The 13278-nt window shown below is 40.0% G+C and overlaps 1 protein-coding gene across 14 annotated transcripts in view; it reads right to left on the bottom strand.

The window, feature by feature from the left end:
• Positions 1-25: 25 nt before the first annotated feature.
• The window catches only part of LOC109962837 (RNA binding protein fox-1 homolog 3-like), a 483365-nt gene continuing 470112 nt past the window's right edge, over positions 26-13278 (bottom strand). For 12 of the 14 annotated variants that reach the window (XM_020604885.1, XM_020604886.1, XM_020604889.1 and 9 more), the window contains 2 exons: positions 11040-11118; positions 7144-8845 (listed from right to left, as the gene is read on the bottom strand). In XM_020604885.1, coding sequence (XP_020460541.1) covers positions 8801-8845; positions 11040-11118 — 124 coding nt within the window. In that variant the 3' untranslated portion in view covers positions 7144-8800. Of the gene's footprint in view, positions 1540-2394; positions 3381-7143; positions 8846-11039; positions 11119-13278 lie in introns of those variants that run through there. The other 2 variants (XM_020604882.1, XM_020604881.1) reach the window with 2 other exon arrangements.

Here is a 13278-nt window from a genome sequence, read left to right as displayed (position 1 = left end):
TATATATATGTATATATTTATATACAGAAAAAGAATACATACTTATTGGACACCCTAGACATTAAAGTACATTCAAAGAACTGAACCAACATTCTTGTTTAAACACGTTTACAGTGGCTCTCCTGATGTAGTGTTAAGCTTTCTCATCCATCAAATAAAAAAAAGTTTCTCTTTAAGAGTTTTCAGTGCTGCAAAAAACAAACAAACAAAAAAAACATACATACACACACAAATAAATATTATCAGAATACATTGACAAAAAAATTTGACATATTTCAGCCCTCGTTCTTTACCACTGGATGGGCACTACTGTATTTCTTTTATGTTTTATCTAGCGACATAGTCTATATGCCTCAGGCTTGTTTTGGTTATGCACCTGCTGATGTAGTACAATGGAATTATTCGATTACAATTCAATTAGTTACATGGACGGTGATGAGTTATTGTCGTCAGGTGGAAACGTGCATCCTTGGTAGTTGTACGCACCTTAATACCGCGTTGGTCTGATAGTTTGTCTGTCAGTGCAGAGCGACACAAAGGCTTGGGCTCGGAGTCTGGCAGGTCAGTAAAGTCAGCGACTTCTGCGCCATTTTCTCTAACTTGTCCTCAGTCATTGAGCTCTGCTGGGGCATGGAGAGGGGCAGACCCGGGAGGCTTGGCTCTATACCGTCTCACCGTCCTGCCGTGGCTCATCAGCCCCCAGTAAACCAGTGACACTGCTTGCTGGGGAGGGCGGGGATGCCCAATGGCGCTGCCAGGAGGAAGTGACATCACAATAGTATCCACAGGGGACGTTGCTAACAAGAGGTGCTGCAGGCCAGTGACACTGCAATAAAGAGGAAGGAGCGACATCACCAGCCCAAAAAAGGAAGGAAAGGAAGTAAGGAAGGAGATCGGAGAGGTTGGAAGGAAAAAGGCGGAGCAGTAAAACCAGAAGGCTGACCTTTGACTCCACCCACAGGAAGTACAGCGTAGAAAGTGCTTCTGCCTCAATACTGAGCTCTCCCTGTCACCTTTCTGTTTATGTTTTTGTTTATCTCAGTGACAGAGCAGTGTGCCATAGTGATAGGAGGAGGGTGTGGGGTGTGGGGGGCTCCTCCCTCCTCCTTCCTGCAGACAACAAAATCAGCATCAAGGGCCAACTGTTCATCTCCCTTACCAAAAAACATAAAAACAGATTTTTACATATATACTGCTTTATACACACTTTTTGCCATTGTAAATCACAAAAGTATAGAAAAATAAAATGTTTTATAATAACGGGACACTTTTCATTCTCTTTCAGTCTTTCTCTACCCATCAAAAAGGTGGTCCCTGGTGGAAACTGGCTCACTCCGTCTGTCAAGTGTGTGGCTGGTTTGACACCGCTGCCGTGGCGCCACTTTGTACGCCTCCTGTCTTCCCTTGCCAGCCTCAGTAGAGGGACTCCTTCTCGTTGTCTTCTTCTTGTGTTATTTTCTTAAAGCTAGTTCTCCTCTCTTCATAGTTTTCATCTGTGATGTCCATCAATACTGAGTACAGCTCTTCCTTTTGTATTTACTGGAAACAGGGGAGAAAAGTGGGGAGACTGGTAAATATGCAGAATGTCACTGGTATGTTTCTGATAGGCATACATAATGGGAGGTGCTATGGAAAGTCAGTGCTGTGCAGCTCAGTGCAAGTTTAGTTTTTAAAAAACGTTTTAGGAGTGAGGATCATGCTACAAAGTATAAGCTACAAAACTGTTTCTTGGGGAAAAAAAACAATACAAGTAAATATATGGGATAATGTATGGAATAAACGACACACAGTCATCCTGCTCTAACATTTTTCCCCATCTATGCAATGTACACTGTTACAAAGGAGGAAAATGTAAGGTTACGACACACCAACAGAGTCAAAGCAGTCGAAAGGAAACAATGATTAAGACCCAACTGCAAAATGTTTGCGAGCAGAGAGACAACAGCTTCATTCAGTTTTCATCTTGCTCTTGTAACATGTAAAAAGAAGAGGGAGCAAAGGCCTCGTGCCTGCCAAAACTAGTGCTACTGGTCTCCACAGGATAAAGATCAGAGTGTGCTATAACTGGAGACCAGCAGTTTGGCAGTGCAAAATGAAAAGCCTCAGTGTAATGGGGCTGGATGGAAGCAGAGGAAGAGGAGGGTGGGGTGTGTGGGTGTTGGGGGGCAGGCAAGGCAAGGCAAGGCAGGTGCCCCCAGACCATCGTCATGACAGATGCTTGCTAATTCGAAGTGATCTTCTGTGGAACATGTGACAAAAAGTAAATAAATTAATTAAGAAACGAAAGAAGACAGGGCTTTAATTTTGAAATGGCTTTGTGGTGCATTACCTCCCCCCCCCCTCTTGTGTGGTGCTTTCCCCCCCCCCTCCAAACCTCTAATCCAGAGAGACAAATAGTCAAACAAGTGGCGTGCTCTATCAGCGTCCACCCAACCTCCCTTGTATTCTCGTGGAGAAAGAAGCCTGAGCTGCACCACCCCCTCCATCTATCCTTTATCTCAGATTTACTGAGCACTCACTAGGGAACTGCCATACCAAAATATCCACATGCAGTCTCATAGCTCAGCAGGGCGGGAGCACAATAGCGCTAGAGCTACATATAGTTCTCAGTGACAGGCTGGAAGGGCTGCAAACACAAATATATTAATCACCCACGGACGTGATTCAGGAGAGGGTTAGTGCAGGTTTAGAGCCTGTGTTTTTTCAGTCACAGTTCATTTATACAAGTCTATCTTAAACAAAACGCATACCCATTAAAGGCTCACCTAGATTACGAAAGATGTATTATAGTCTAAGTATTGAGCCGTGCAGATAGTTTTTGTTTTTGAGATAGGCATTTCTGAGATTCCTGCAGCTGCCTCAATACAATGGAGATGAGTGGAATTTAGTCTGTGTTGCTGACAAAAAGAAAGTTCTGAAAATAGACATGAAAATATTAGTAACACTTTCTTTTCAAAAAGAAGTTCAATACAAACTAACTTTAGCCTAGTAGTAATAGTAGGATACCTCACTATTGATATCATGTTCATGTTTGGATTTTGTATGGTTTTACCCTGACCAATCTGTATGTAGTGACATACAGTACAAGTATAGTAGCGTCATCCCAAGAAGCTACAAAGCGCTTCCTGAAAAAGTCAAGTCGGCTGCATTTATATGGAATGTGATGTCGTAGAAGTGATGTGATGTCATAGCTGCATTGACACCATCTATGGTTATTGGCATTTTTGTGGCCATTTTTCTGTCACAGTTGTCACCAAAACCGACTGCTTGACTGCCTCTCTTAACACTGAAACAACCATCAGTGAGGACAACACCGGAATTGCTGAAAAGCTGGAAATGCAGGTGCCGATTCAGAGGTATGCAACCAGGCTACCTGCAACCTGAGAAAACACAAACAAATGAAGAAAATGTCTTCAATACTTTACAACCCACAGGCAAGTATTTGCGAAAAAATTCTGCAGATACATATTAGCACATAAAGAAAGAGAAATGCTGTAAAGAACAATGGAACCGATTCAAATTTCCACTAACTTTATAGTACGCAATCACAACGTTAAAACTGAAGTCAACACTTTTTGAACATCACCGATAAACATTCAACTGATTTGCCAGTGTTTAGGGTTCCCAGAAAGTTTCTGTTTTCTTCAGTTTGACTTGGAGCTTTTTTGTACATGATTGTGTTTTCTCTGTTTGCAGCATGTTTCTTGGCACATGTCATCAAATTGGTGAACGTTTCTTAATGTTAATTGCTTTTTTCCAAATTAGAAAAAGGTTATTTCACTTGGACTTGTCAGTAATTAAGTAGTAGCCCATGCAGCTACGTATCTCATTGCTGGATGCCATTAGAATTAGGAAAATGTTTAAAGAAACACATAGAGCACACACATTGTAAGAAAAAAAAAAAAAATCCAAATGCAAATTTTGGTGGAAAACCCTTAAGTAACAGCAACATCCATGTGGGAAGGCAGACAATGTTCTTATAATTGCTTTATTCTGACACTCAAAACAATCAGATTACTTATATGTCACATATTGACAACAAAAATAAATCATGAAGAGAGAAAAAATCATAATAATATACTTTTACCTATGAAATTAACCTAAAAGAAAATTACTTTACACCTTTCAGACAATATATTTTCATTATAGAAACTACATACAGTTCAAGAACAAGTTCAGCTGAATAGAAAATACACAGATAACCCCACTTCATATAGGAATACATATAAAACATTTACTCGGAGAATTGCCATATAGTGTGTGTTTGTGTGTATATACATTTAAATATATTTACAAGTAACTGTAACTTTTTTGCTTGGTTCTTTTTTTTTGTATAAATCTTTTTGGTGGATTGATAAATACACCTGCCAGCTTATCAGGGCTTCGTCAATACTTGTAGTAAATATAAATGATGGATAAAGAGTATTTTCTGCTGATGTGTAAATGTATCTCAGTACAACTAGTAATACAAACATAAGTACGATCTAATGTTTGGATCAAATAGAGGTCTGGTTGCATATTAAGCTCTTTATGAAATATATCAAAAGCAAACCAAAAAAAAAAATCAAGTTTTTTTTCTGTTTTATAATTTAACATTTAACTTACAGTAGGCATAATAAAAGAAACAGTTCAGACCTCGACAATACTGGCGACCCGAGATATTTACAGTACGTCTTTAACATTTAAACCTTGATAAGCTGACAATGAAACAGTTAAACAATGTTCATTTTAGCTTTTGCTGTAAACTGTAAACAAACCTGTGCAGACTGTCAGGAGCAATTCCAGATGACAACACTCAAACTCGTCCCTGTGATAACGTGACGGTAGAAGAAAGTGTCATAGTGATGTCGGTAAAGGTAATGTACCCTTGGTGAGATATTTGTTGGGATATTGTACTATGTACATCCACAGTCAAATCTCCCTCTTCTTTTGTTTCGCTAGTGTCTCTATGTACAGTACAATGAGCAGGAGACCAACAGGTCTGTAAACATCAGGAAGCACAGTGCTTATGCAAACTGTTATTGTTGGAGACAAAACATGGGATTTAGAAGAGTAATGAGAAATCGACGAATTCTAAAAAAGTTCCGATGATTGCGATGAAGAGATTGGGAGCAAAAGGATCTGAGTCTGCAGCAGGCCAGACTGTGGCAGCTGCATGCGCTAATGCTTTAATAAGAAGCTAAACGGCATTACCCAAATTTTAATGTACCCAATGTGCATAACACAAGAACACACTATTGTTTTGGTGCCTGTTTTCTGCATTTATACCTCTATGGTTTGATTTTGATTGAAACACTCTTTTGATACCCCTTAAAATGTTATGTTCTTAACTGAACATTACAGTTATCTGTGAACATAAAATATACATTTAGGAGTGCAATTAGCAACTAATATTAATGTTCTATTAACTGATAAAAATTTGTTATTTAAATTAGTTAATAGATAGATGGATGACTTAAACAATTAACTGTATATCAGCCCTGTGACAAATTCACTTCACATTATAATTAGTGCTGAAGATGTGTTGGACTGTATTATGCTGTTTTCTAGCATTTCTCTTCCTTTGTATACTTTATATGTAGAGACACAATGACCATTTTTTGTATGAATGTAACCGTTGATCTGACAGGCTCTGTAATAACTGGATCAACATTGAGAGAGACACGTTTGCCAGAGTAATATAATTCTATCAAATAGTGTCAATAAGCATCACAGTTTGACATTTCAGTATAATCTTTAAGAGAAAGCATTGGCATGTGCACCTGCTCTAAGGTAAGAGTCAAACACAAACCAAATGGGTAAAACTTCCACAAATCCCAAGTATTCTTCATTACCTGGGATGAGGAAAAGCTGATCAGAGTGTATATATATTTACATTTAATCAATATATCAGAGGTCAGAGTTTTGATATTGTGATGTTATTACAGGGACTTGGAGTGACGTCATGTAAAACCTAGCTGCAGAATGTTATCAGACCACATTCACTTCCCCTTTCTCTCTCTTCTCCCTCACACACACATAGTAACATAGGCACATACTGTACATTCTGATGGGTAAAGACAGTAATCTATTTCATTCCAGTCTTCTTACTTATAGCAGTCATAACTGAACACCCACACATAGACTCTGCTGCAGACTACAAATACACAAACCGGTTCTCCCACTCAGAAATGGTAGAAATAATATTCAAAGTTAGTTTGGACTGATATAAAAACCCCAAATGGTGCGAACGTACTGGCATATAAAAGGAAGAACAATGTCTGTTTACCCACATAGATTTTCGTTGACTCATCAAATAATAGGATAGTTTTCTTTTTTTGTATATACAACATTACTATATCATTTTAACATCTTGACTAAACATAACTAGCTGTATATGATACCTTTATAAATATGTTACATTTCAGAAAGTATTGGAAAAAAAAACAAAGTGCGACAATTGTGTTTTTTCTTTTGAGACCACAAACACTTGTGTGAGTACATAGAAATTAAATATAGTTGGCAATAGCGCTGACTTGTATTTCATTAGCTGCACTGAAATCTTGACAGCTAACATTAGCTACACAAAGATTTTCTCATCCATCCACCTGACGTAGCACTAAGTTGTAATAGAAGCAACTGTATATCGACTACTGCTGCACTCTACACACATTTATATTGTGTCTTCTAACTCCTGGGAGCAGGTATATAATATCTTACTGTACTTGTGTGTATACAGTGTAAAATGTGTTATACAGTACATGTCTACATATATATAATACAGTAGCTTTAATAAAGAGTAAGTCAGTCTTATTTTATTACCCTCTCTTGGGGTCTCTGCTTGAACAAAAATCAAAGAGGACTAACCTGCTGGTTGTATTCCAAATGAAACTATCCTGACTGCTGAGAACTGAATTACACTGTATTCTAGCATATGAGTTTCAGTTAGCTTGTCCTGAGGTAAAATATTTTGTGCAGTGTTTAAAAGGGAGACCGGTGACTTGTAGCAGATCAGCCTCTGGTCAGGCTCATCGACCTCAGTGCTGTGTCATAACTGCGTGTGTGAGGTGATGTGGAAAATGTCCCGGTGCACCTTGAGCACAGTTTATCTGCCACGGTGTTGTAGTGAGGATATGCAACCGTATTTTCTGCAAGCCACGGTGTTGTAGTGAGGATATGCAACTGTATTTTCTACAAATTAAATTCATGTGCAGCTCTTTTGCAATTAACAATTATGTTTCGGGGAACGTATGCTGACTGACCAGAAAAACAGAAACCCATGTAAACAGTCCAGTACAACTAATTATTTCTATTAACAATAGTTAACAGATGATCGGAATTGTTGGTTTGACTGAGCAGTTATTCGATCGATTGCACTAATCCACTACAAAAGTCTACTGAAATTGTAATCAATCTGATGCTATGTAAGTCCGAATTATACTGCGTTGGCATGTGGAAAAATATTTGAAACACCTTCCAATTTAAAGCGCTCCAATACAAGAACACAAACTATAGCTAAAAATGTACCATAGAATTTTAGTCGACACACAACTACTTACAAACTTTCATCAGACAGAACTACAATCCTACAATCTGCAAAATATTTAGTGCTCAGTTTTTAGAATATTTGTGAATAGCACAATTTTAGACATGAAGCTCAGTTTACTCAGCATTAGGAGAACTATTCTGCCTGCGAAACAAGTCTTCTGTAAGAACTAACACTGATGATGTCCATTAGGTTTATCCCTACTTGGGCTTAGAGTATACAAATTCCCTGTGTTACAAGCTGGGGGAGCAGAGTTTAAAAGACATTTACCAAGCAGGGTCTACTGAAAGACAAGTACTGCTTAAAGTCAATTTAGGCAGCTAAAAGCACATGGTTCATTTAGTCTGTGTTCACTTGCAGTTAATCCTGTGAAAATATTAAAACCATCGCTGCCAACTACAAGCATGAGCCAGGATGCAAACCCAGGCTGCCGGGCCTATGCTCATTCCCCCGTTTACCTTTGGCTGTACTTCCATGAAACACAACCACTGATAGAAAATAGATGCATATGAACGCAGAGAAATTTGCAGGAGACTGGGCTGGAGTTCGAGCATTGTGAGTCCAAGACAGAAATCTGACCTTCATGACCCTTTAGTCTGCATGCTGTCATACAACATATTACAGTTTATAAGGCTTCACTGCAAGTGCACAACAGTAGGACACTCCAACATTTAAAGAAAACAAAAGCAATCAGAGCAGTGCCGTCTTTGAACTAAGAATTACCAAGGCATGTCAGTCAGCATATAGGTTGAGTTCTTTTATTTCTGCAGGTTATATGGGAGGCAGACGTTACAAAAATTATGAACTGATAGATCAGTGACCAGCGTTTACCTGATCAGACCTGGTATGTTTCTTCTTATCGTGTCGTAAAAATGCCCCAGTATATTCTTAGTCAGATGACAGCAGCTGCATACACATACCTCTGAGCATGCATCATGCGTGCTGCAGTAGGTTCACATTGGTTATGGTGACACAGCACCCATATACAGCAATCAAGATAATGCACATGTGCATAAAACTTTCCAAAAGAAAACCAAAAGCACAAAAAAATGAATAAAAAACAAGAGCAGACCAATGATGACATCAAAAAGGTTGCTGTAGAAATATCGGCTTGAGAGGGTGTCAGGGGAGGGGCTCAGCATGGGGGGGCCTGGAAGCTTTTATTTAGATTTAGCTCTCCAACAAGGACTGGGTGTTCGCTTGTTTTGTGTCTTTTTTTTTTCTTAGATAGTTTTTTTTTGTTTGTTGGGGTAATGTCCCTGTCTTTTCTTTCTTTTAGTAGGGAGTGAAGCGACTGTACCCTCCTCTGTATAGGCTAGCCTGCAACATCAAAGATGAAAAAGTACCAATCAGTATTCAGGTGACAGCTTTAGGTTTCTCTTTCTCCACAAATTTCCTTCCTTTTTCCATTTTTAAGTTATTTACAGAAATGTTAACATGGGAACGATGAGGCAGACTGATTTGAGCAAATAATGGCTTTGTAGGCTTGATTGCTTAATTGCATACATTGTGAGTGTATGTTTGGAACAGGGTCGCCAGGGGTTAAGGCAGATTTTTGAAGGTTGATTAATTGGTTTCTTTTTTTTTTTTAATATATAAAGTAGCATATAAAAACGGCACTTTCTTGAAAAATCTCAATAAAATAAACACGCTGTACCTAGGCTTATTATTTTCTTAAATTAATGACATTACAAATTAAAATATACAGTATTGTACTTTGCCTTTTCACTTGAGGAAATCCATTTCTTTTCAGACTGTAAAAGCATCAGTGATTCAACCAAAGCAGAATAAGTTCAGAGGGGTTTAATCACAGCTCCTTTTCAAGTCTAGCGGAGGTGTTTTCACCTTTCTGGAGGGTCAAACCACCACAGAATATTAGCCCTTAGATTTAGCACCATGTGCAAGATATGTAGGGTACTCACACACATACACACACACACACACTCATACACAAAGCATGGCAGTGGGCCTATGCATGCACACCTGCACATGCACGCGCATGCACACACACACACACAGCCCTCCTCTCATCTTTCGGTGCCTCTGCAGCAATTAGGAATTCAGACAAACTCCAACAGCAACCAAATGTCTTCAAAGGCTAATTCTGCCTAATTTCGGGGAGCCCTCTTGCTTGTGCAAAACTTCCATCCAAATGAAATGTTTCTGTATGCTAGAAAGGAGTAAAGAGAATTTCCAACCTCAACCTTAGAGGAACTAATTATTGTATAGCTTTTAAATGCAAAAATGACTCCTTTCTGCTGGAGAACCATTAATCAAATATGATTAAAGAATCAAACAGTTTTTTTTTCTCCAGCTCACACGCTTGTTAGATGTTGGCCTCAGCACAGCCCATCTCCCAGTAGCCTCACCATTTGTTCCACACCACATGTCGAAACACACACACACACACACCCTCTCAAGCCTGGTTTAGTTCCCTGAGCTCCCAACACACACACGACATTAGCTCTGATATTTTTAGGGGCCAAATCCTGTCCTCTTCTTTGTTTGAGAGGATGATTAAAGTGTCTGAGAAATGGAAGGAAATTTGGAGGAAAAAGAAGAAAGAATAAAAAACATTCAAGCACATTTTTTAATTAAGTAAATGAAGAGGAAAAAGAAATGTTTTAATTAATGAAAGCTTTTAGCTAGCAGCTGCACCGGGGAACGATATGCCTTTTTTTATGTTGTTGAAAAATCGCATGCATGCCGGAATGGTAAATTTGAGTCATTTCTCAAGCAGAGAGCACGCCTCCGATCAAGCTTGTGGGCAGGAGGGGAGGGCAAGACAACTCCTTCCCTCCATCTCGCTCTCTTTTTTTATGTCCCACGGCACACTGCTGCATGCGTTTGATGGTCCTTAATCTCCGGGTTTGGTCTGTGAGCCTGGTCCCATCCCTTAATCATAAAACAAAACCAAAGAGAAACTCTCTCTGTCTCAAAAAAAAGATGCTCTTTTATTTATCATCGCTTTTCATCTTTGATGTTACAGTAGCTGCAAAAGCTAGCTAAAAACAGACATTAACAATGTCACTTCGTCCCTTCAGGTGTGGTTGGGCTTAATGGAAAAAAATAAAGATGATCCAACTCACTCTGTAGTGAGTTGAGAATGAACAAATAAGCTTGGAAATATAGTTGATATGTAAGGTGCCAAAATCTGCATCAAACAGAAAAACAAAAACACTGCAGTGATCACTCATTCTCATTTCAGGAGGAACTTGTGTCAGATCAATACTGCATGAGGTGAGCTTGCGCAGCATAACATAAGTTTGTTGCATTAAATGTCTGAGCCAATTTCCACATGCCTGGGTGTTACAGTACCCCTCAGCTCCACTAGGGTGTGCCAGATAGCATGACAAAATCTAAATTAATTAATGACTAAATGCATAAATAAAAACCAGTGACCACTGCAATCTCTGGTCTTTATTTTTCAGTGCGAGCTGTGTGTGTGCCAGCTCATGTTGTGATGTCTGAAACAGGGAGCGGACGGAAACAGGCGGCGGTCTCATAAACTTACCATAGTCCCCACACTGTATGTGGCGGCAGGGCCAATTGTGTGGTGGTAGGGGTCTGCTGTTGCATAGACTCTGCCATAGCTGCACAACAGGAGACACAGATAACACGGTCATTGATCTATCATTGACGAGGAGAGCAGAACATTTATACATGCTTGTTTAATGCTCAACCCCTCAAGTCAGCTCTTTCAAGTCTCTCGCACAATCAATTATTTCCCTCCTCTGCCTCATGGGCTTCCTACATTATACAAGGTGGTTCAGAAAGGGAATTCAAAGGTTGGTAAATTATACTTGTCTTTTCATTGTCATCTTGATTAGGTGGATACAATAGGTAATGAGCACAGAGCGAGGGGAGACAGAAAGAAAGAGAGATGCAGACAAGGAAACACAGTTGGTGCTGGAGGGGGCTTGGTCTCTCAACCTGTTCTTGTTTACCCAGGCTGCGCACTGGGCTCACGCCCCTGTCTTTTCATTGTTGCTGGTTTGGAACTAATCCTTCCAATTTCCTTCTGAGACAGGACAAGATGTGTCTGCCTTATTTATTTATTTATTTATTCGACTTCACATATTCCTCTATTTACTTTCCTTTTTTTCTCCACTGCTCGCTTGCAAATGAGGGTCTGCACAGAGCAGATAAGGCACACCCAGCCAAGGACTGAGGGCACCAAATCAACCAGGAATAAAAAAAAAAAAAAAAAAAAGTGGAAGGAGGAAGGAATTCTACTAAAGGAGACAACAAGACATACAGTGTTCATACAGTGTCCACGCCTTTCACATGAGCTACGTTAAGCTGTACAAGATCTAAATATGGCTCGGCCCATTTAAGTCCCGCAGGACCCAAGGTCAGCGAGCAGGACGTGAAATCAGAAAGGCTGTCTTGGCACCTTGGGGAGGACGTGGGTTTCATAAGATGGTCAGGGGGATGTCTCTGTGGTCCTCTTATCTTCAGCGAGCCCCGAACCCCACAGGCCCTCTAAGGCTAATACATCTACAAAACGACTCCCACCAGAGTGGCACTGCTGACGACTGGCAGGTCAAACCATCCTGTGCAATGTCACAGAGCCTCAGCAGAGCTGACTGGAAGCCAGCAGGGTCTCTACAGTGTGAGTGACTCCTCACGATACATCAGACTCACTGCTATGAACTCTGTTTAGTTACTTTCAGGGCTTTGGTAATACAGCCTGTGAGCACTGTAGGCTTTTCAGATAATAAATGGTTCATACTTTACAGGGGTTTCACACGCCTTCCACAGTCCTGGTGACCTCGTTTTATGTCTGGCCGACTGCTCCACGGTTAAGTCTGATAAGGTATTGCTGAAACAATACTGACAAACCCCTATTGATCCAATGGGCATGACTGCTTATTCAAAAGAAACAAACAAACATAGCAAAACAAACAACCTGGGGGGAAATTACATTAAATCTCTGGGAAACTTATAGGCAAGAGAAACAGGAATTAAATCACTCAGTGAGAAGAAATAAAAAAAAAAGATGCTGTCCAATTTCTGCTCTCGCCGAGCACGGCTGCTCATAATTCGAGCAGCGGCGAGGCCTGATAAATCTTACATTATCGATATGATCTTCAGGCTCCCAGGCAGGGTGTACGTTATCACAAGTGACATGCTCAATCCTTCCCAGATTAGATTCCCAAACCAGCGCACATTCTGGCCGACAACGGCTTTCAGGGTTCTGAAATGAATCAGCAATGCCTCCTCAAACGGAGCACACCTGAACCAGAGTGGCATCACTCAGAAGTGATAGAGTTCCTGCCGGTCCATCTCTCCCTCTCTCTCTGTCTCCCTCCCTCACTTCCACAGACCTGAGGCCATTCATAAATACCGCAGTGATATACCCACTCTCCCATCACAAGCAGAAAGTCACGACATATATCACTGCTTTTCTCATCGAGTCCAACAAGGTTAGTCTTTTTTTTGTGTGTTCTTTAGCTCCGAGCTAAAAAGAATATAACGGTTTGCTAATAGATAACTTGAGAGGAAGAAAAACCCCAGGAAACCCAAAATAACCTACACAGAACAAACGCTAGTGAAGTGGTCACCCATTCATCACATACTTTCTTCTCCATCTGTTTGTCCAGTTACATGGTTTGCTTTTTATTAGGAAAAGATTAATAATTTAAAGCAAACATTCGCCCTTTGCTTCTCCTGTACCATGCCTTTCAGTGATGAAGTGTTTTGTGCTGTACTCATTTCCTTCAATTTTCCTCATCTATTTCTACTTCAGT

Source organism: Monopterus albus, unplaced genomic scaffold (assembly GCF_001952655.1).
Source record: "Monopterus albus unplaced genomic scaffold, M_albus_1.0 scaffold68.1, whole genome shotgun sequence".
NCBI lineage: Eukaryota > Metazoa > Chordata > Actinopteri > Synbranchiformes > Synbranchidae > Monopterus > Monopterus albus.
Note: the sequence above shows the minus strand (reverse complement) of the source record. Positions and strands in the feature narration are given on the sequence as shown.